Here is a 25,906-nt window from a genome sequence, read left to right on the forward strand (position 1 = left end):
TCACAAAAGGACCTTTTAGCATGATTTTTAATGTTACCTATTTATATAGTCATTACTTTTACCAAGCATTTCTATATCTTTAAAATTTAATACTAATGAAAATCAGCAAAGTCATATTATTAGCCCTATGTTAAAACAGCAAATATTTAGTGTGAATTTATTATGTTCCAAGTAGTGCACCAAATGCTGTACATGGAAAGTCTTATTTAATCCTTCTGATAAGCCTACAAGGTTAGTACTGCTATCTCGAGGCTACAACATAGTTTAATAATTCTCCAAAGGTGAGCCAGACAGTGAAGAGCAGAGCCAGGACTCGAACCCACACTGGCCTGACTTCAGGGCCAGCTCTCCTAACTAGCCACTGTGTTCTACTGTAGAAAGACAATCAGACACACATTCTTCTTTCCTAGTATGACAATGCTCTTGTTTGAACTCAGCCTAATTATTTACAGTCATATAAACAATTGTTGTGACATTATACAGGAATATTAAACTTTTTGACCTCTATTTCCATGGTATGTTCCTAAAATTGCTCAAGACAGATGTACATCTCAATGTTCATTTTCCATCTGAAGTTATGAGAATCTATACAAGGCAAGTAACTGTTGAATGAGTCTCCAAATACCTAAAGTACTTGTAACAGGCTAACTCTCTATTTTTTGCTTACTTGTAACACACTTTAACAGTTGTAGGTAAGAAAATATAAGCACAATTGTAGTGAAGAATAACTATCAATCTTTTGGATGACTCAATGATGGAAAGGTCAAAATCTGTTCATAAAAATGCATTTTTTATTTCATAAGCATTAAAGAAAACAAAACACTGTTCCATATCCCTTCCCCTCATGCAAACGGTTCTCAAACAAGATTCTTCAAATTTTACGTTTTTTCCATTCTGGTTCATTCTTTGCTTCCTCATCATCAGATTCAACTTGGGCAAACATGGTTTTGGGCTGAGTCCTAAAAAAATAGTTTAAAAAGAGGAGGAAAATTTGAGTCAGCAAGTGTTTATTATATTAGACCTTGCTTCTTTCATCAAGTGGGAATAAATTGGGGAAATGATTACATTTCAATTATTAAATATAAATCATTAAATTTCTGGCAAAGGAAAGGATAAGAGACATTTAATTATGTTCAGGAAAAGAGCCAAAGATTCTTCTAAAGGTTTTTTCCCTTGTGACAGACTGTGTATACACTGTCCTTTCCTTAAGTGAAATAAAAACACATAAAATTCAGTGGAAGCTCACACATCAAAAACCTCCACCTCCAATTCAGGCAAACTGATATCATTTGGGAGGATAAAATATAGTCACCAAGTGAAAATATACATAATTGTTATGTATAGCTCTCTGGGTTATTCTAGACATAACTATTCCAAATACATGTGATTATAGTACATGCTAAAAGGAGTATTTAACACTTGAGTTTAAAATAATAGCTAATCTAAATATTGTCATTTGATCCTGTAAAAGTAAAAAACAAAACCAAACTAATTAACATCCCTTTCACCCTCATATCAAGACCAAAGCATAGAGATAGCAGGCATTTACATCAATGAACATGGCTGTAACATTGCACTACAATATCATTGCTGTAATACTGCCACCGTACATCAAGCAATCTTTGCATGCAAAACCTTCTGTAATTTCTAAACATACCTGGTTCGATGACATTCCTTTTTACTACTATTCACACATAAAATAATCCCAAGAAAATGTCAAATGGTTATAATGTATGCTCCTATAATATTTGCTACTACTGTTTTCCCACTAAAAACAGCTCTATTACATTATGAAAAAACATTACAGTATAATATCTGAAGATTACATGACATATTTTGGCTTGCACCTTCATTTTTAGTTCAATGCATTATATCATGGTAATTTCAGAATGGTAAAGATAATAACAACAACAAAAATTCCTTTTATTTGGCAGGGTTAAAACTTTACATTACCTCTGTTTATTATCCCAGGGAAAAATAAACCATCCACAACTCATACTGATGTTGTCTTACATGAGTCATGCTCTAGAATTCCTCGTGCGTAAGTTGTTCACAATTCCCTCTCTCCAGTTACCTCACACACCTACCAGAGCCCAAGCTGTCCCCATACCAAATCCAATTGGTTACAATTCTTGTTGTCACTTCAAGACACTATTATGACATCCTCACACAGGTCATACCTCTAACATTTCAAAAAGCAGCTGCAGAGTTTCATAGGCCCAGGGTTGCTGAATTACTAGAAAGCAAGACCACTGACTTTTGAACATGCTATAACAAAACAATTGGTGTTTCTTACATGTTTTGTCCTGTAGCAAAGATGCTAACCATTTAGTTGTAGACAAACCTGAATGGGAACAAACTGGTTCTGGCTTGAATTCGATATTTAATGTCTAAGAAAAATAAAAGGAACATGGCCTTCCAAAGATATCTGACAATGTTTCATAAGACACCTGCTCATCAGTGTTAGCTGTAATGTGATGTAAGTACTATGAAGCTGCAATGCTGCTTTTGGATATTAAAAAAAAAAGAAATTGAAGGCAGATCACAGGAAGAAAATCTAGAGGTTGAAAAGGATATTTCATTTAAAGAGTCATGTTTTTATATGCAAAGTCAAATCCTGACATATAACTATCAAGTTGCTATTGTTTCCTTTTTCTCAACTTGCCATAAATAAGGCATAAACCCATGTTCAGTATTTCCCAATGTTTTATTACCATTTATTCTTTCTTTCTGTAGATTTGATAGAGCACTATTGATCATGGGAACTAGACTTCTATCAACCCACTGTTTGGTAAAATTGTACATTCACATGTAGTAAATGAAGCCAAATCCTTACCTTATACCATTACCTTAAATATTACCTCAAAATGGATCAAAGACCTAAGCATAAAAATGAAAACTACAGAACTCTTAGAAGAAAACAGAGAAAAAGCTCGATGACACTTGATTCAGCGATGATTTCTTGAATATGACACCAAAAGCAGAGACAACAAAAGAAAAAAAAAACAATAGATACATTGAAATATATCAAAATTTCAAAGCTTCTGTAGATCAAAGGATACAATCAACAGATTGAAAAACTAACCATGGAATGGTAGAAAATATTTGAAAATGATGTACTTGATAAGGAAATAATATCCAGAACACATAAAGAACTTGTTTTGTACCCAAAACACCCTCGTTTTAAACATGGGCAAAGAACATGAATAGATATTTCTTCCAAAGATATAAAAATGGCTAAAAAGCACATGCCCAATATCACTAATCATTAAGGAAATGCTGAACTAAACTATAATAAGACATTACCTCATACTCATTAGAATGGCTACTATCAAAAGTATGGCCAGGATATGAAGAAACTGATATCATTGCATATTGTTAATGGGAATATAAAATGACACAGCAACCATGAAAAACAGTATGGAGATTCCTCAGAAACTTAAAAATAGAATTACCATCTGATCCAGCCATTTCACTTCATGTATACTCTCAAAAGAATTCAAAGCAAAATCTTTTTTTTTTAAATTTCTTTTTTTTAACCTTTATTTTATTTATTTTTTATGTGGTGCTGAGGATCAAATCTAGTACCTCACACATTCTCAGCAAGCATTCTACCACTGAGTTACAACCACAGCCCCTCAAAGCACAATTTTGAAGAGATATTTGCACACCTTTGTTCATGACAGCATTATTCACAAGAGCCAGAGGGTGGAAGAAACAAGTGTTCACTGATGCATGAATAGGCAAGAAAATATGTTGTATACATAAATAGAATATTATTCATTCTGAAAAGGGAATTCTAAAATGCTGCAACATGATAAACCCTGCAGATATTTTGCTAAGTGAAATAAGCCAGTCATAAAAAGACAAATACTGTATAAGTCTACTTACATGTAATACTTATAGTAGCCAGACTTACAGAAATAGAAAGTGGTGGTTTCCAGTAGCTGGGTGGAAGGGAAAAATGGAGAGTTTCTGCTTAATGGATAGAGAGTTTTAGTTTTAACAGGATGAAGATTTTTGGAGACTGGTTGCACAACAATACAAGTGTATTTAATGCTACTGAGCTGCATACTCAAAAATAGTTGAGATGATAAATTTTGTTGTGTGTACTTTACCAAAATTGGACTTTTAAAAATTAAAATGAAAGAAAGAAAGAGAGAGAAAGAAAAAGCAAACTAGGCTCTTGAATTTAGAAGTAAGGAAGAATAAACTCTCTTCCTGGGACACAAAGGAGGTATCTTGAAGACAGCCTTTGTCCCTGACCAGGAGCTGTGCCTAGGGCTGTATTTTTCAAACAACTGGTAACCAAGGCCAGTGTTTGTTTTCTTATTTCCAATTCCTTGCATACAAAACATTACATTCATTTCTAGGAAAATATAATCCAAATTTTTATTAGATTTCACATATATCAAACTGCTATAAAATTTCCCAAGTGCTTACATTTCCTTCATCATCACTGGTTATGGACCACCGTAGGCAGTACCTATCTATAAAGGGCTCCATCCTCCCCTAACTTGGGAGAGGGCAGAGAAAAGCAGGGCTCAGAAACAAGGCTGTGGGGTAAGAATCTGTCTTCTTAAGATAAAGACATGGCAGACTTCCTCAACTGTGGGAAACTATTTCTCTATCTGCAGATATTGGCCCCATAGAAAGCTGCTAAAGACTTTGTAACAAGTAAAATTTGGGGTTACACTCTTAGGCCTTTAATTCTTGAGAGTTAGTCATGGATAGGGGATGGGAAGTGTGGTCTAGAGAAACAACTTTCTTGTATCCCAAACCATCCTGCCCTCAAAACCAAAACTCTAGGACTGGGGATATAGCTCAGTGGGCGAGTACCTGCTTAATGTACATGAGGCCTTAGGTTCAGTCCCCAGTACTACAAAAATAAGTAAATGAATAAATTCTTAAAAGTATAATTGAGAACCTCTAATAAGAGCTATGTGTTGTCTGTTGAATAAAGATTTAGTTCTTTAAAAAATATTATTCAACTTTAACATTCAACTTGACCACTTCTGTCTAGCCTAACAAGTACCAGTGTTTTATAAGCAGCACAATGAGAAAATATTAGCTTAAGCCTTGCAGCTATTCTTTCTTTTCAGCAATTTTTATCTTTGACTTTATTTCCAGCATTATTCTTTTGAAAAAGTTCAGAAGTTCACACATGAGAAAGATTTTAAAAATTCAATTTGGGACTATCTGGGCCATTTTGAATGGATTTATTTAGTCACTACTTTACAAAAACAATGAGGAACAGAGATGAGTAAGTAATCTCTAGCAAAGTTAAGATTAAAACTAGATTTCTTCTTTGGGGAATGGCCTAATTTGCCCTAAGCATAGAAAACGTCTACAAAAATAAATCAACAAAGTCAAGAAAGGTGAAATGACATAGGCAAAAGATAAAACAGGCCATTCTAGAAATTCCTGATTTTGAAGTCAACAGGAAACAAACAATAACAACAACTAACAAACCCTCTAGGTCTATAAATAACATTATCACTGGCCATAAAACATGCATTCATTTATGGGTACTTGAAATCTGTACTCTGATTTTAACAGAGACTCTATTAAATGCTTCTACAAAAAAGAGTAGAACAAACCAAACCAAATGGACAATGAAGATATGGCAGAAGCAACTCAGAACACACACACACACACACACACACACACACACACAGTGCCAGAAACATCCCACCACTTCAAGAAAGCATTTCCATAGCCCACCATTCCCTATCTTTTATATTTGCCCAAACAAAAGCCTATACAGGGACTAACTTACAGGAAATGTAGATAAGGGGAACATTTCATTCAGCAAAATGTACAATCACTGTGGATACTCAACAGGCTAATGCAGATACAGTAAGCCTCACTGAAGAATCAGTAAAGTATCCAACTTACTGAAGTCAGTTCTAACTAAACTGTTTCTTTTACTGATTTATGGCACATATTTACCCATTTTCAATACTAACTCAGTGTTAATTTAAAACCTAAATTTACAGAGGACTGATGTGAAAATTGTGTTTTCCAATTTGATTAACTTATTTGGGGAATAGTAAACATTTTTCACTTGACTACCTATGTCAATTTGTTTATTAGAGTTACCAAGGAGAGTAGGTTAGATTTCAATATAGTTCTGCTTTACTTCCAGTAACCTCTGCATTTGCTAATAGTAAATATAATTGTACAAGGTAAATATAGGTGCTTAAGCAAATTCTATAAATTTAGATTAGCTGATACTTTGTGCTGATTAATTTTTACCTTGATATGAAAAAAAAAATTGGTTCTCAAGGTTATTTGTACAAAGTGAATCTTTTCTAGCAATTGTGTGCTATAGGAAAATGACAGAAACTGAGCCCCACCTTCAGTATTTCCATCCAGAGGAATTTTGTGTTGAGTAGCTAGTAATAAGTAAAATTTCTCTCTGCAATTTTCTAAAAGGGATTTTGGGGTGCATTGTTTGCAGAAGAGATTCAAAGTGTCAGCAGGACTGTCTTTTCTCTTCTGACTAAGCTCTAACCTTATGCCTCTGCAATCCTTCTCCAGCACACAAGCCAGAGTGTAGTCATCAAAATGTTTTCAGCTACAACGGAAAGTCCACAGGTCACATTCTTTTTAATTATGGATATTCTTCTGATATGATTCATTCAAGAGCATCAAGTAAACTCCTGGGTAAAAGAACGAGTAAGAGGGGAAATCACTTGTATTATTTAATCATCAGTATGTGAGTATAAACCACAAGCTTTTTTGGCTCAGGGCCCACTGTTTATTATGAAGGAAAACCTCAAAGCCAAAGTCAATTATAGCCATGACTTGACAATCTGACACACTTGTTAACCTTGAAAGAATGAATACAGCCCAGATGAACTCTGACCCAGTCATCACAATTGCAGAATTATTAAGATTAAATAAAAGGTTTGACCAAAAGATCCCACTTGAAATGGTTCCTTCTTTCTATTGAAGAGCTAATCAAAGATTTTTTTTTTAATATTAGGGACACATAAGAAGAAAATCAACAAGATATTTCTAGATAAAGAATTTTCTATTTTCTTTAGAACATGAAATATTTTGGAAAAATAAATAAACCCATCTCAGACTCATAAATAGGGCATACTAACTCATGATGCTATGTATGAGAGTTTAAAGACTATGTGAGGGTAGAAAAAGGGACATAAATGAAACCTGTGGGAATTGTGGGAACAGAAAAAATAAAAGGGAAAGGAAAAGAAAAACAAAGAGAACCCTATAAAATTACCATTACCTACCCTCCCATCAAGTGGGTGAATGCGTTAGAATGATAAACCCTCTGAAGAACTCACAGGCTGGAGACAGGCCAGGTGTGATCAAAGTCCTGTCCAAGTTCCCACTTATAAAATCCTTAACTGTGTGCCACAATTTTTATTCAAAACATACATGAAAGCCAGGCACTAGTGTAACCCTATCCTCTTACTTCATGGATAAGGAAAAGAGCCTCAGTGAAGGTAAGAGACTCACCAGGTAGTGGCAGAGCTGGAACTACACCCAGGACTGTGACTCTTAGGCTAGTGTTCCCTCTACTATGCCAAGCTAGCTCACACAAATAGCCTTTCAGCTTCACTATCACCCAACTTTTCTAAAAACTACTACTAGCTGCATTGTGATGAGAAAGAGTAGAGTGTAGTAATTAAAAATCACAGACTTGACTCTGAAGCCAGACTCCCTGCACTCAAACCCCAATTTTGTCACCTGCTAACTGTGGGGTTTTGGCCTCAGTTTCTTTATAAAACAAGGACAGTAATATCATTTACCTCATAGAATTGTTGTGAGGATTACATGTGTATGTATATGTATATATAAATATATATGTATGTATGAATAAATAAATAAAATTTAAAAACAAGCCTGGCATAGTATAAGTACAACAAAGTGTCATTATTATTACACAGCTTGCTTTAAATATTTTTCACTTCATATAATAGATGTATTTCCAAAAAGTTGTACGCAGGAAACATTTAATAAAATAATTCAAATGTTAAATACAACATGGCAACTTGGTATTCAAAAAAATCCTGGGGCAAATTCTTTTGTGGTAGAAATAATTCACTATGAAACTCTATAATTGAAACAATCTAATCTGTAAGTGTGAATTTTCTTAAGGGGAATCATTCGTGGTTTATTTTAAATAGCTACTTTGTATTATTACCAAATGTTAGTGTACAAAATGATAATTTAAGGCACTTCTCAAATGTAGATTCCCAGCCCCAATCCCATGACATCTGAGTTGGTTTGGGCTGAAGCCTATAAATCAAAATTTCTCCCCCAACACACACACACACACACAGCTAGGATACAGGCAGTTCACAAAGCCACTCTGAGAAGCGCTGGCTTCTACACAGGAATATGGTAGACAGTGACTACTAGTTACCTAAATATAACTCAAGGAGGAAAAAAAAAAGATATTTTTCTCTCTGTGCATGTCTCTCTTCCTGACACAAATAATACATAAACCTTCACTCAGTCACAAAATAACTTCTTTAAATGTTGCCTATTAACTCAACATGACTTTAAATGTATCCTTTATAGATGGGATGATACATACACAACCACACACACAAGCACATATCCTGTATCAGACAAGACACATACACCAAAAATTAAATTGACTGAACCAGCAATAATGGAAGCTTATCTGGCAAGAAAGGTGGCCATGGTTGACAGAGCTGTCAGACTGGCAGGCTGCTGGCCAAGCTCCAGGCTCCCACACACATCTATCCCTGTCTGATGTGAAAGCTAATAGCATTCTGGATCCACATCCTGCCCACTACGCCCCAGCCAGCTCCTTTCCCCTCCCTCCTACAGCATCTTTTAAACAAGAAACTGTAACTAAATCTGCCCATGTGTGGCTGAACAGAGTCCTCTGTGATCCTGCTGTGTTTGAAAACTTTCATGGCTATATCATTGCTAATGAAGGAATGAAGCTTAAACATTCAACTGATAAATGTAAAGTGTTCAAAGACTCTTCATTATCATCACTGGAGAATGCAGATGAGTATATGTTGCTAGTAGGGAGACAGATTTATAGAATGTCTAAGAGTGCTTTTCTGTGTTAAAGCAAGATACAGTAAATAAATCTTCATTTCATCACTGACAGAAGTCAATTGCAGTGAAGAAAAACAACCAGACACACATTCTCAATTACAGTGACCTTTATGAAACGATCCCTTTAAATATTAGCTTCCCTTCAAACACTTTGCCACTTGGCAATAAACAGCATACTCCAGCAGGTGAACACAGGAGAAAGAGAACCATGATCTTGGCTAACAAATTATATGTCGCAGGCAGACAGTGCCATTAACTTAGTTAGTAAGCAGTAAATGTAAGGTGATGAAATTGGGTGGAAGGAAAGAGATGGGAGCAAATGCAATGGGAGAAAGGTGTATACTAAGAGGGAACGCAGTTCTCTGCAAGGCTCATTAGGGGATCAAAAGAACTGGTAGTTCTAGTTTCAGCTACTGTTAACAGCAGATCTCTAAGCTGTAGTCTCCTCATAATTAAGGTGCACATATGACAATACCTGTCCTACCCTCCTTGCAAAGCTACTTTTAATCCAACACATTATCCAATTTTAAATATAAATTGCCTATGGTGTGGAAAATATCTTCAGGCAAAAGTCATCAGTGAACAAAAACAACTTCATCTTCAACTAATTGTATTTAAATAAAGCTGAAAATCTGGATGAATGACTATCCAATAAAATATTGACTAGCCACCTTGGAAGAGTCAGAAACTCCAAATAGACTACTTGCCGGGGAAAGATAGAAATAAATTAAGGAAGTACTACTCATGCTCCACTTCACAGAAGCAACAGGTTTTGATAGTTTTTTTAATATTTATTTTTTAGTTTACACAATATCTTTATTTTATTTTTTTAATGTGGTGCTGAGGATCAAACCCAGGGCCTCATGTATGTTAGGCAAGTGAGTGCTCTACCTCTGGGCCACAACCCCAGTTACAGGCTTTGATAGTTTTAGAGGTAAATTAAATCAAGTCTTTTCAAAATGGGTAGGTTAAATAGTTTCAAAATAGTCTAGAGGGCATCCAGAAAAGAAAAAAAAAAAAAAACATATAAAACTTTCAGGAAGATAGCCTAACATCCGACAAAAACCATGTGTCAGATCAAAGATGCCAGGATGGTTTGTTATCAGGAAATGCAGTAATATAATTAATCAAATTTATAGATCAAAGTAAGAAAATCATCTGGTCACCTCTCTAGTAGAGAGAAAGGATTTAGTAAAACTAAGCATCTATTCTGGATGCATATATGCCTTTGACCTTTGAAGGGTGTTTTCTCTCATGTGATGCTCTTCCCAAAAGTATCTGCATGATTCAATTCCTCATTTCACTCAGGCCAAAGATCACTTTAGAAGAGTGATCTGACTACCATATCTAAAATAGCACAATTCCACCACTATCCCACCCCTATTATTTTGTGTCCATTATCCCTAACTTAGTTTTATTCTTAACACTTACTATATCTAACATTTATGGATTTATGTATTGTTTGCCTCTATCAGAATGTAAGCTCTATAATAATAGCTATCTCCCCACATCCTAGAACAATATCCGACACAAAGTAGGTCTTTAGTAAATCTTTGTTGAATAAATAAAATAGAAAGAGATGAATTATTCTTAAACTTTTGTATGTGTGTTTTCAAAAGTCACCATGTTTTATGGAGACATACCATTATATTGAACAATATAAAACTGCTATTCAACATTTTTGCTTACAAAAAAAATTTTTATATGGTTTAGTCCAACAAAATTTTGCCTGTTAAAGTTCAAAGTGAAAAAAAGAATGTGTACTATCATTGATACAATTTACTATTATTCTGGTGGTAGACAATGCAATTAGATAAGAAAAAAAAATGCCAGGTGTACAAAAATTGTAAAGGAGGAGATAAACTTATCATTATTTGCCTGTGATATTGCTTTATACCTGTAAATCCCAGAAAAGTGGATAAAAATTACTTAAAACAATAGAAAAATGCAATAAAACAGCTGGATACAAAACTAATATATATATATATTATACATATATGAATTCAGCGAAGAAAAGATTCTTTTTTTATAGAAGCACACAAAAAACGTAGGCGTGAACTTAGAAGGAATATGAAAGATATATATGAAAAAAAACTTAAAATACCACTGAAGGGATACAATGATATGATTAAATATAAAGATATATTCTTTGGTTGGTGTCAAAGAACCACTATTATAGAATTTCATCTAAATTAATATATACATTTAACTCAATTGTACTAAAAATTCCACCAATAATTCAGGGGAGGGGAGAATACTAGGTAATTAGAATAAAGTCATACAGATCTGCAAGAATAAATAGAATAGATAGAACAGATAAATAATGAGAGCAGGGTCTGGGTTTGTAGCTCAGTGGTAGAGCACTTGTCTAGCATGTGTGAGGCACTGGGTTTGATCCTCAGTACCACATAAAAATAAATAAATAAAATAAAGGTATTGTGTCCATCTACAATTAAAAAATAAATAACAATAAGAGCAGGCAGTCCTATAATAATAAAAACTATTTGACACTGATACTTGAATTAATAGAACAGAGAATCTAGAAACTGACTAAAATTCATACAAAAATACACTATATGCAATAAAAGTGCCATTTCAATTCAATGAGGAAAATTATATTATCTAGTAGTAAGTGTTACAAGAACTGGCTAATCAACTAGAAAAATTAAATTGGAATTCTATGGCGGTATGGTTAAAGAAGAAAAAAAAAGGTCCCTCCAGCTGGGTGCAGTGATGTGTGACTATAATCCCATCAACTTGAAGGGCTGAGGCAGGAGGATCATGAGTTCAAAGCCAGCTTCAGCAACTTGGTGGGGCCCTAAGCAGCCCAGCAAGTTCACATTAATTTCAGTATTATTTATGAAAGCTAAGAACTGAAAATAATGTAACTATCTTTCAAGACCGCATTGTTTCAGAAAAGTACAATATGTCCATACATTGAAATAAATGAAGAAAGTATAAAAAAATTAGCTAGATATGCATGAATGGACTGACCCACTCTCCAGATATAAAAAACAAATCCAACTTGTAAAACATACTATATACCTGTTTTTTCACATAATGAATGTATCCATATATGTATCCGCACATTTACACAGGGATTCTCTCTGGGAGAATAAACAAGAATTTTCAGATGTTGGTATCTCTAAGTAGTAGAATGAACTGGTGGTTAAGTGAAAGGGAGGCTTTCAGAATTGCACTGTCTAACCTAAAAAACTGTAAGTACTGCTAGACATTTTTTCTTTTCTGCATGAATATATTACTTAAAAATTCAGATCTGAAAACTATATGCTAAATTGAAATTTATCTTTTATCAAAGTAATTTGTTGTTAGATGTGAGAACAATACCCTGGAAATTCTAAGCCCAGGTTCCTGGATGGTTGCAGCAAGAGCTTGCTATCAGGTTCTAAAGGTTACCTTCTTAGTGTCTCCTTTTCTTCAATGGTAAATTACGTTTTTGACACTTTTCTATGATTTATATATTGCTAATGTCCACTGATAATCAGCAAACACTATTATTACAATACCTGTAATAGAGACATTTCAATGATTTATTTGGGGTGTTTATAAACGCTTGTATTTGGAGCAGTTAGCCAACAAAATGATGCTTACCATGTTTAACAAAATTAATTTGATGGCTTTCTCTTCTTTCTTCAATCAAGCTTTGTTGTATTTCTAAACAAGATTTTTAAAGTACAAAAGACCCCTTTATTTTAAGAGAGGATAACTACTCCATTAAAACAGAAGTTTCAACACAGACATAATCTATGAGCTTAGCTGACTGCCAGTGATGTGCTGACATATATTAGCTCATACACAAATTCTATACAAATGATGTCTGAATGTACACTATTTAGTTGGCCAGCCTTGATATGACCCTCTTAGCTGTTGTAATATTATCCAGCTCGCTGTTCAGATATATTCCATCTGTACTGTGTGGGTATTAGAACACACTGTGAATGATCACCATTGAGAGTGCACAGTAAAGCTTGTTCTGCCACAACAGACACACAGCAAAGACACAATGCTCCCTCCAGATCCCCTCAAACCCCTATAGGTTTTTTGTTTTGTTTTGTTGTTTTGGTTTTGGTGTGCATTCTTTCATAGCAGTAGCAACTATCTCTGAAACCCTGGAGAGCTGGCAGCATCTGGAAATGTCTTTTGCAACAACTCCATCCATTACCAACAATCAACAGATGAGGGAGTAAAGATACTTTAGCTGCCATGTCTCTGACCTGGACAACTCTGACCATAGTCTCTAGGGTCCTGCTGCAGGACTGAGCCAAAGCGGCTCTCCATGAGACTGCTTTTGATACTGCAGCTTTGCTTCTTTCCTTGCATTTTTCCATTTCCCTGCTGGTTTTCTCTAGGATTATGCCCTAATAAGTCCCCTTTACATGAATCATTATCTTAAGGTCTGTTTCTAAGGAACCAAGCTAAGACAATGTGTTTTTCTTTAAAGCAAAGTAGCTCCTAATGATTAGCATATAGGGGGCTGATATGACATGTAAGTCGAGTTGGTTCGTAAGGAATTTTTCCCAACACCTTAATGTGTTGAAAAATGACCAGGGTCTAGTTTTCTCAAAATTGAGAAAATTTTAGCAATACATAAAAAACATAAAACCGATGTTAAAAACAATGATGAAATTAGGGATAAAAGGAACTTACCTAAATATCATGTGACAAACCCAAAGCCAACATCACACTGATGAGGAAAAACTGAAAGTACTTCCTATAAAATCAGGAACAGGATATGGATGTCTATTCTCCTCACTCCTAATCAATAAGGTTCTTGAAATTTTAGCCAGAGCAATTAGTCAAGAGAAAGAAGTAAGATATAAATAGTAAAGGAAAAAGTCAAATTATCACTATTTGCAGATGATATGATCCTGCTTAGAAGATCAAAAAAAAAAAATCATCAAAAGACTAGAACTGACAAATTCAGCAAAGTAACAGATCAACATGTTAAAACATGAGTCAAAGCAATATTAAACAACAGGAGCAATGCTGGAGCTAGGTACGGTGGCACATACCTACAACTCAGGAGGCTGAGGCAGAAGAATGTTAAATCTATGGCTTTAACATTTACAAATAATGAATCTGCTGGAAAAAAAAAATCAGGAAAACTGGGGCTGGAATTGAAGCTCAGTGGTAGAGTGCTCACCTAGCACAGGCGAGGCCCTGGGTTCGATCCTCAGCACCACATAAAATTAAGTAAATAAAATAAAGGCATTGTGCCCATGTATACCTAAAAATAAATATTTTTAAAAAATCAGGAAAACAATTCCCTTACAATAGTCTCAAAAAAAAAAATACATAGGAATAAATCTAACCACGGAGGTGAAAGATGTCTGCAAGAAAATTATAGAATGCTGAAAAAAGAAATTGAAGAAGACACTAGAAGATGGAAAGACCACCCATGCTCTTGAATAGGCAGAATATTGTTAAAATGGTCATACTACTAAAAGTGATATAAAGATTCAATGTGACCCCATCAAGATACCAGAGATAGTCTTCACAGAACTAGAAAAATTCACACAGATAAATAAAAGACTCAAAATAGTCAAAGCAATATTAAACAACAAGAGCAATGCTGGAGCTAGATATGGTAGCACATACCTGCAATTCCAGCAACTCAGAAGGCTGATGCAGAAGAATCACAAGTTTGAGGCTAGCCTTAGCAACTTAATGAAGCCCTAAGCAATTTAGCAAAACCCTGTCTCAAAATAAAAAGTAAAAAGGCCTAGGGATGTGGCTCAGTGGTTAAGATCCCCTAGGTTCAATCCCTGGTACAAAAAAAAAAAAAAAAGAGCATGCTAGAGGCATCACAATTCCTCACTTCTAATTATACTACAGACCTACAGTAACAAAAACTGAATTGCACTGGCATAAAAATGAACACTCAGACTAATGGAATAGAAGACTCAGAGACAAATCTACACAAGTACAGTCATCTGATACTTATCAAAGGAGCCAAAAACATGTTTGGGGAAAAAAAAAAATGATGCTGGGAAAACAGGATATGCAAAAGAATGAAATTATATCCCTACCTCTCACTCAATTCAAAAGTCATCTTAAAGTGGATCAAAGACCTACCAATTAGATCTAAAACTGCAACTACTAAAAAAAAAAATATGGGCTCAACACTCCAACATCGACTTCCTCAATAAGACTTATAAAGTTCGGGAAACAAAACCAAGAATTAACAAATGGGTTAGCATCAAATTTAAAAGCCTCTGTACAATAAAGGAAACAATTAAAAGCATGAATAGAGCTACAGAATGGGAGAAAATCTTTCCCAGCTACTCGTACAATAGAGAATTAATACCTGGCATATACAAAGAACTCAAAAAACCTTCCACCAGAAAAACAAACAATACAATCAATCCATGGGCAAATTAACTAAACTAAATTATTATAGAAAAAAAAACTCAAAATTTTTGAAAAAATATTGAACATGTTTAGCAATCAGCAAAATACAAATTAAAACCACACAGAGATTACCTCTCTCTCATTAGAATGGTACTTAGTAAGCATACAAAAAATAATAAATACTAGTGAGGATGTGGGGGGAAATGGAACACTTAAATACACTGTTGGTGGAACTATAAATTAGTATGTGGAGATGGGTATGCAATTTCCTCAAAGACTAGGAATGGAACTACCATATGACTCAGCTACTTAAATAGAAGAATTTTAAAGTCAGCATTCTAAGAAATGCATGCATACCCATGTTTATAATAGCAAAATTCACAATAGCCAAGTTAACCTAGATGTCTGTTAGTAAATGAATGGGTAAAGAGAATGTGGTATATTTGCACAATGGAGTTATACTTGGCCATAATGAAAAATGAAATTATGCAATCTGCAGGAAAATGGATGCAACTGGAGAACATTATACCAGGTGAGATAAACCAAACTCAGAAATCAAGGGTCATATGTTTTATTTCATATGCAGAAGCTGAAGAGAAAAAAAAAGAAAATTCAAAAAAATAGAAGTGAGACCAGTAATGTAGAGAAAGATGATGGACAAATCATGTTAATGGCCTAAACTCACCAATCAAATGACATAGACTAGCAGACTAGATTTTTAAAAAGACCGATCAATATGCTGCCTTCAAGAAACTCATCTCATAGGAAAAGACAACCACAAACTGAAGGTGAAAAGTTGGGAAGAAACATACCACTCACATGGACTGCGGAAACAAGCAGGGGTTTCCATCCTCATATCAAATAAAGTACACTTCAAGCCAAAGTTAATCAAAAGGGATAAAAAAGGACATTTCATACTGCTCAAGGGAACCTACATCAACAAGACATAACAATTATAAACATATATGCCCCAAACAATGGAGCATCTACATTCATCAAACAAACTCTTCTCAAGTTCACGAGTCAAATAGACCACAACATGATAATTCTGGGTGACTTCAACACACCTCTTTCATCACTGGAAAGATCTTCCAAATAAAAGCTGAACAAAGAAACTATAGAATTCAATAATACAATCAATAATGTAGACTTAACTGAATACATAGAATATTTCATCCATCAACAAACGAACACACTTTCTTCTCAGAAGCACATAAATCCATCTCTAAAATAAACTATATATTATGCTACAAAGCAACTCTTAGTAAATACAAAAAAGTAGAGGTATTATTTCACATTCTATCAGATCACAATGGAATGAAATTAGAAATCAATGATAAAATAAAAAATAAAAGCTACTCCAACACCTGGAGACTAGATAACATGCTACTGAATGAACAATGGGTTACAAAAGACATCAAAGAAGAGATTAAAAAATTCTTAGAGGTAAATGAGAACACTGATATCAAAATCTCTGGGACACTATGAAGACAGTACTAAGAGGAAAGTTCATTGCATGGAGTTCATTCCTTAAAAGAAGAAAAAGTTAATAAACAAATGACCTAATATTACATCTCAAAACCCTAGAAAAGAAGAACAAATCAACACCAAAGGCAGTAGAATACAGGAAATAATTAAAATTAGAGCTAAAATCAATAAAATTGAAACAAAAGAAACAATTAAAAAATTGACAACATTCGTGATGAGAAAGGAAATATCACAACAGACACTACTGAAATACAGAAGATAATAAGAAATTATTTTGAAAATTTGTACTCCAATAAAATAGAAAATATTGAAGGCATTGACAAATTTCTAGAGTCATATAATTTGCCCAAACTGAACCAGGATGACACACATGATTTAAACAGATAAATTTCAATCAATGAAACAGAAGACATCATCAAAAGCCTATCAACCAAGAAAAGCCCAGGACTGGATGGATACCTGGCTGAGCTCTACAACACCTTTAAAGAATAAGTAATACCAATACTTCTCCAATTATTTCATGAAAGAGAAAAAGAGGGAGCACTTCTAAACTCATTCTATGAGGCCAATATCACCTTGATTCCAAAACCAGACAAAGACACATCAAAGAAAGAAAACTTCAGACTGATATCTCTAATGAATATAGATGCAAAAATTCTCAATAAAATTCTGGCAAATTGAGTACAAATACACATTAAAAAGATAGTGCACCAAAATCAAGTGGGGTTCATCCCAAGGATGCAAGATTGGTTCAAAATATGAAATCAATAAAAGTAATTCATCACATCAATAAACTTAAAGATAAGAATCACATGAGCATCTCAATATACGCAGAAAAAGCATTTGACAAAATATAGCACCCTTCGTGTTCAACACACTAGAAAAACTAGGGATAACAGGAACATATCTCAACATTGTAAAAGCTATCTATGCTAAGTTCCAGGCTAACATCACTCTAAATGGAGAAAAATTGAAAACATTCCCTCTAAAAACTGGAACAAGACAGGATGCCCTCTTTCACTATTTCTATTTAACATAGTTCTTGAACCACTAGCTAGAACAATTAGACAGAAAAAAGAAATTAAAGGGATATGAACAGGAAAAGAAGAACTCAAATTAACACTATTTGTCGACGATATGATTCTATACCTAGAAGACCCAAAAACTTCTACCAGAAAACTTCTAGAACTAATCAATAAATTTAGCAGAGTAGCAGGATATAAAATCAACACCCATAAATCATAGCCATTTCTATATATCAGTGACAAATCCTCTAAAAGAGAAACAAGGAAAACTATCCAATTACAATAGCCTAAAAAAATGTAAAATACTTGGGAATCAACTTAACGAAAGAGGTGAAAGACCTCCACAATGAAAACTACAGAACGCTAAAGAAAGAAATCAAAGAAAACCTTAGAAGATGGAAAGATCTACCTTGTTCTTGCATAGGCAAAATTAATATTGTCAAAATGACCATACTGTCAAAAGCATTATATAATTTAATGCAATTCCAATCAAAATCCTAATGACATTCCTCATAGAAACAGAAAAAGCAGTTATGAAATTCATCTGGAAAAATAAGTGACCCAGAAGAGCTAAAGCAATCCTTAGCAAGAAGAATGAAGTAGGTAGCATCACTATACCAGACTATACTATACTATATTATACTACAGAGCAATAGTAACAAAAACTGCATGGTATTGGCACCAAAATAGACTTGTAGACCAATGGTACAGAATAAAGGACACAGAGACAAACCCACATAATTACAGTTGTTCTATTTAGACGAAAGTACCAAAAACACATATTGAAGAAAAGATAGCCTCTTCAACAAATGGTGCTGGGAAAACTGGAAATCCATGTGCAACAAAATTAAATTAAGCCCCTATATCTCACCATGCACAAAACTGGATCAAGAACCTAGGAATTAAACCAGAGATCCTGCGTCCAACAGAAGAAAAAGTAGACCCAAATCTCCATCATGTCAGATTAGAACCTGACTTCCTTAATAAGATTCCTATAGTGCAAGAATTAAAATCAAGAATCAATAAATGGGATGGATTCAAACTAAAAAGCTTCTTCTCAGGAAAAGAAATAATCAGTGAAGTGAATAGAGAGCCTGCAGAATGGGAGCAAATTTTTACCACATGCACATCAGTTAGAGCACTAATCTCTAGGATATATAAAAAACTCAAAAAACTTAACACACACACACACACACACACAAAACACCCAAATAATCCAATCAATAAATGGGCCAAAGACTTGAACAGACACTTCTGAGAAGATGATATTCAATTAATCAACAAATATATAAAAAAAATGTTCAACATCTCTAGCATTTAGAGAAATGCAAATCAAAACTACTCTAAGACTTCATCTCACTCCAGTCAGAACGGCAGCTACTAAGAATACAAACAACAATAAGTGCTGGGGAGGAAGTTGGGGAAAGGGCACACTCTTAACATTGCTGGTGGGACTGCAAATTGGTACAGCCAACCTGGAAAGCAGTATGGAGATTCCTTGGAAAACTGGAAATGGAACCACCATTGGACCCAGCTAACCCACTCCTCAGTTTATACCCAAGGGACTTAAAAACAGCATACTACAGTGATGCAGCCACATCAATGTTTATAGCAGTATAATTCACAATAGCTAAATTGTGGATCCAACCTAGATACCCTTCAGTAGATGAATGAATAAAGAAACTGGTTTATATACACAATGGAATATTACTCAGCATTAAAAGAGAATAAAATCATGGCATTTGCAGGTAAATGGATAGAGTTGGAGAATATCATGCTAAGCGAAGTAAGTCAATCCCCAAAAAAACAAATGCTGAATGTCTTCTGTGATATAAGGGTGCTGATTCATAATGGGGATGGGAGGGGCATGGGAGAAACAGACAAACTCTAGATAGGGCAAAGGGGAGGGAAGGAAGGGGAGGAGGCATAGGGGCAGAAAAGGTGCTGGAATGAGACAGACATCATAACCTTAAGTACATGTATGAAAACACGAATGGTGTGACTCTACTTTGTGTACAATCAGAGACATGAAAAATAGTGCTCTATTTGTGTAATATGAATTGAATTGCATTCTGCTGTCATATATAACAAATTAGAATAAGTTAAATAAAAAAGAAAGAAAGGTGACAGGGGAGGGAGAGGGGAAGGGAGAAAGGGAGGAATAGGTGAAGAACCGGGGGAATGAAGCAGACCAGTTTATGCTATGTGCATGTATGAAGATGTCACAATGAAATCTACTATTATGTATAACTATAATGCACCAATAAAAAAATTTTAAAAAAGAAAACCATGACTATACCTCCAACAATACAAAATTATACATGCACCAAGCATTTATTCACTACAGCATTATTAGTAATTACAAAATACAGGAAACAAACTACCCATATATTGGAGAATGAATGGCTAAATAAATTATGCTATACCCACACAGTAGGCTACTATACAACTATGAAAAGAATGAGAATGAAAACACGAATGGTGTGACTCTACTTTGTGTACAACCAGACATGAAAAAAATTGTGCTCTATTTGTGTAATATGAATTGAATTGCATTCTGCTGTCATCTATAACAAATTAGAATAAATTAAATTAAAAAATTAAAAATATATTCTTAGGAACTCTCAAATGCTTACTTTATGATTTAAAATCCAATACCATCATTATTTAGTTTGTTGCTCTCATTGTTCCAGCTTTGGCCAACAGAAGCTCCTTCAGAATGCTTCTTTTCTTCTTTCAACAGCACCACCCCCACACACTTTTTTTGAGTGCTTCTCTAATTTTTGCACCAAAAAAAATGTTCCAGGTTCATCTTTGTTTTTCTTGCCCCCATCCTGGAATCAACCACTTCTCCAAAGAGCCCTAGTTCCTTTTGTTGGAGAATGGTGTTCAGAAACCAAGAGCTGGGTGTTAGATGTGCTCAGTGCTGCTCAAGTGCCATTGCTTGTAGGTCCTGCTGGCAAAGCTTGGAAATATGCATGTGTATACCAACCTACGCATGTACATACATCTCTATTTCTGATTCATCCATCTGTATTTATATTTTAAAAACCATGAGTTTAAACTGAAACCTCATTTCAGTCTTATACTACAGGGTTTATACATAATAGTAGGTTTATTTAGCCTTTCTCCATCTGTATTTGTAACTTCTTTCTTCAGTAGTAAGAAACCCCGCTCCTATTTGTTCAGTCCTGGTGTACACATAAAGTAATTTCAGAAAGGATAATACATATGTTTGGAAGAAACACTTTCCCTAATTATATTACAGCATTTGAGTACAGTTCTTTTTGTCTTTAGGTTTGCGGTATTTAGTCAAGATACTGTTTTCCAAAGTTATTTAGATTAGGTTTTCCCCCTACCCAATTAGTGTTGTATTATTCCTTTGAAATGAAGTTAGATTCATTCATTAGTGCTTATATTCCTTTTTTCAGTTTCCAAATTTTTGTTTTATTTTGCAGGATATGTGAAATATTACTGGAGTACTAGGAGTAAGAGCTTAAAAGAGATATACTCAGAGATTATCTTTCTTTATCCCATGCTCCCGTGTTGACATTCCCAGTTCTCCCTTCGTTCAGCCCTCCACCCCTAGAGTAAACCAATATTTCATTTCTGGTTTATCTTTGTTATATTTTTTTCTGTAAAATTGAACAATACTTGAGTATTTTCTTATATACCATTCTTTCTTATATGAAGGGTAGTGTAGTATAAATACTTGATTTTTTTCCTTTTTTATCCAAGTTCTATTTGAAACTCTATAGTAAAAGTATAATAACAACGTATGAACAGATGAGTAAAGTAAAATGTCAATATTTTTAATAGACTGTTATAGCGCACATCTGCTTATCTGTGATTATTCACAAAGTAGTTGGTTCTCTAAAGTCTTCATTAAAATTTCGGTATGAAGTTTAATTTTAAGTTACTAACTTTGGGAGAAGCATTTACAAATATGTCAATTGTTTTTATTATGACAGTTTCAATCAGTTTAGGACTTTCACTAATTTTTATTCCCCATCTTTACTGATATATAATTGACGTTAAAATTGTCTATATATAAGGTTATGAGTTGATATAGTCTTTAGGGCTTTTCTTTTATTCACATAGTGGTATGACCTAGAAATCTCTCTATGTCTGTTCATAGAGCTCATTCTCATTCTTTTCATAGTTGTATAGTAGCCTACTGTGTGGGTATAGCATAATTTATTTAGCCATTCATTCTCCAATATATGGGTAGTTTGTTTCCTGTATTTTGTAATTACTAATAATGCTGTAGTGAATAAATGCTTGGTGCATGTATAATTTTGTATTGTTGGAGGTATAGTCATGGTTTTCTTTTTTAAAATTTTTTTATTGGTGCATTATAGTTATACATAATAGTAGATTTCATTGTGACATCTTCATACATGCACATAGCATAAACTGGTCTGCTTCATTCCCCCGGTTCTTCACCTATTCCTCCCTTTCTCCCTTCCCCTCTCCCTCCCCTGTCACCTTTCTTTCTTTTTTATTTAACTTATTCTAATTTGTTATATATGACAGCAGAATGCAATTCAATTCATATTACACAAATAGAGCACTATTTTTCATGTCTCTGATTGTACACAAAGTAGAGTCACACCATTCGTGTTTTCATACATGTACTTAAGGTTATGATGTCTGTCTCATTCCAGCACCTTTTCTGCCCCTATGCCTCCTCCCCTTCCTTCCCTCCCCTTTGCCCTATCTAGAGTTTGTCTGTTTCTCCCATGCCCCTCCCATCCCCATTATGAATCAGCACCCTTATATCACAGAAGACATTCAGCATTTGTTTTTTTGGGGATTGACTTACTTCGCTTAGCATGATATTCTCCAACTCTATCCATTTACCTGCAAATGCCATGATTTTATTCTCTTTTAATGCTGAGTAATATTCCATTGTGTATATAAACCAGTTTCTTTATTCATTCATCTACTGAAGGGTATCTAGGTTGGATCCACAATTTAGCTATTGTGAATTATACTGCTATAAACATTGATGTGGCTGCATCACTGTAGTATGCTGTTTTTAAGTCCCTTGGGTATAAACTGAGGAGTGGGTTAGCTGGGTCCAATGGTGGTTCCATTTCCAGTTTTCCAAGGAATCTCCATACTGCTTTCCAGGTTGGCTGTACCAATTTGCAGTCCCACCAGCAATGTTAAGAGTGTGCCCTTTCCCCAACTTCCTCCCCAGCACTTATTGTTGTTTGTATTCTTAGTAGCTGCCGTTCTGACTGGAGTGAGATGAAGTCTTAGAGTAGTTTTGATTTGCATTTCTCTAAATGCTAGAGATGTTGAACATTTTTTTTATATATTTGTTGATTAATTGAATATCATCTTCTCAGAAGTGTCTGTTCAAGTCTTTGGCCCATTTATTGATTGGATTATTTGGGTGTTTTGTGTGTGTGTGTGTGTGTGTGTTAAGTTTTTTGAGTTTTTTATATATCCTAGAGATTAGTGCTCTAACTGATGTGCATGTGGTAAAAATTTGCTCCCATTCTGTAGTAAATAGAGAATCTATAAATATTTTTAAAAATTTGAAAATTAAATAAGTTTGGGTAAAGGGACAATTCTTCCTTTTGATAGAGTTCCACTTAATAGATAGAAGACAAGGAACAAGAAAATAACCATCAGACAAACATCAAATCATTACAGACAAATCCATCTGTAGACAAAATTGGACAGCAAAAAATTGAAAAGAAATAAGATTTGCAGAGTCCAAGAAAATCACCCTGGGATGGGGCTGTAACTCAGTGGTAGAGCCCTTGCCTAGCACGTGTGGGGCACTGGATTTGATCCTTAGCATTACATAAAAATAAACACATAAAGGTTATTGTGTTCATATACAACTAAAATTATTTAAAAAAAAAGAAAAGAAAGAAAATCACCCCAAGAAATTTATCAATTCAAAACAATGAATGACAACAACTTTACAGTAGAGAAACTTGGCAGACATCACTTTAATCATGTGACCAAACTTATTATCACCATTAATAAGATAATTCAAATCATGAAACTCTTAGATATGATGATGTATGAGGATTCAATGCCCCTTCTATGTTATTGTGTGCCAAATGTGCATTGCTTCATTCCAATTATGAGAAAATGCCAGCACACTCAAACTGACAGAAAGTCTACAAAATAACATTAAAAATATTAAAAGCATCAAGTTCATGAATGACAAAAAGACTGAGAAACTGTTACTACTGGAAGAGACTATGAAGAAATAAAAACTCACTGCAACACTCACGCACTCCTGAGAAAAAGAAAGGATATCAGTAGAAAAACTAATGAAAACCAAGTAAGGTGTGTAGCTTGGTTAACAGTATTATACTGGTATTGAGTTCACAGCTTTAATAATTAACTGTAGTATGGTTGTCTAAGGTCTTAAAAGTAGAAGAATATATAGAAGCTCTCAGTATTTTTTTTTAAACTCATCTAAAGTAGTCCTAACAAAAAGCTAAAATAATTAAAATCTGAAAATTCTACAATAGTACCCCCCTTCTTTAATGTAAATACAGCTGGTATAGTAGCTTTAAGAACCCTACATGTTCACTCACATATCCATGTTAAGCTATCCAAGGCAATCCAAGAGGCTGGATCTGCTGGGCAGGGTTGCTTACATACACAGCTCTCCATGTACAAATTGATACTATGAACTCCTCTCCTTTTCTTGCTTTTAACCCTCGTCAACTATGGCAATGTAGTGACTTTTTTCCACATAATAGTTTATACTATGCTATAGCTCTGACTAAACTAGTGTAGTTTTAAAATTCATCATTTTAGAGTCCTTTTTTTGGGGGGTGGGAGTATTGGGGATCAAATCCAATGCCTTGAGTATGCTAAGCAAGCACTCTACCACTGAGCTAGATTCCAGAACTTAAAGAGTCTTAAAACATAAACAAATGCCTAGGGTTTAAGACTGTTGAGTTTCTGACCTCAACAGGTAAAAAATAAGACATGGGGAAGTTAAAATTTCAAAATACCACTGTTATGTTCTTCCCAATTCATTAAAAAAAACATTCTTCCATTTTAAAATTAATTAATTACTTTTTAGAGCTGGGGATTGAACCCAGGACACCTCATGCATGCTAAGCACATTAGCTACACCTCAAGCCCCCAATACTTCTAATTTAAAGAATTACTTTCTTACTTGGAATAAGCTGGAGAAACCCAATATGGGTTGTCTTCTGCTGCTTTGGCATGACGCAAAATGGCTTCCCTGGGATTACTGTCATCAGTCTTGTCCAGAGCAATGTTCTTCACGATGTAGGAAGAAAGAGTGCCTCCATGGGTTCCAACTCGGCCACCACGACCTGTTTCAGAAGAGGAAAAAAATCAGAAACAGCACTAACATGACAACATGTTGCTAGCCCATGCACACTGTGCTTACCTGAACATGACCTCAACAGCACTTGCGTATAATCCTTTCAGCCATCATAATAATCAGAACCAAAGAAAGAAATCATCAAACTGCAATTTTCCCATGAAGTTTTTAAATAGAAAGAGACTTGAAAAGATTGTTATATCTTAGTTGCTTAACTTACAGAATGAGTAATGAATTACAAATAATTTGCCTTAAAACACATTTCCTCCAGCAAGCTGGGGTTATGGCTCAGCAGTAGAGCACTCGCCTAGCATGTGCAAGGCTCTGGGTTTGATCCTCAGCACCACATGAAAATAAATAAATAAATGAAATAAAGGTACTGTTGCCAACTACAACTAAAAAAATATATTTAAAAAAATTTCCTCTAGCATGAACACTTAAAATTCAATAACCAATATTCATTAGATGCTATTTTAATGTTAAACAAATTTATCTTCCCATATTTTCAAGTACTTTATAGACAATCTCCTGGGCATTATTAGAGAAAACAAAAGAAATGGTCATATAGATTAACATTATTTTAGGGTACTGTAATTGTCCTAGTGGA

The 25,906-nt window shown here is 34.5% G+C and overlaps 1 protein-coding gene across 2 annotated transcripts in view; it reads right to left on the reverse strand.

Moving 5' to 3' along the window:
• Positions 1-773: 773 nt before the first annotated feature.
• The window catches only part of Wdr70 (WD repeat domain 70), a 281,334-nt gene continuing 256,201 nt past the window's right edge, over positions 774-25,906 (reverse strand). For both annotated transcript variants that reach the window (XM_015496352.2, XM_048802879.1), the window contains exons 17-18: positions 25,126-25,288; positions 774-959 (exon numbers count right to left, since the gene is read on the reverse strand). In XM_015496352.2, the coding sequence (XP_015351838.1) occupies positions 872-959; positions 25,126-25,288 (251 nt within the window). In that variant the 3' untranslated portion in view covers positions 774-871. The remainder of the gene's footprint in view (positions 960-25,125; positions 25,289-25,906) is intronic.

The sequence above is a fragment of the Marmota marmota genome, unplaced genomic scaffold (assembly GCF_001458135.2).
Source record: "Marmota marmota marmota unplaced genomic scaffold, marMar, whole genome shotgun sequence".
NCBI lineage: Eukaryota > Metazoa > Chordata > Mammalia > Rodentia > Sciuridae > Marmota > Marmota marmota.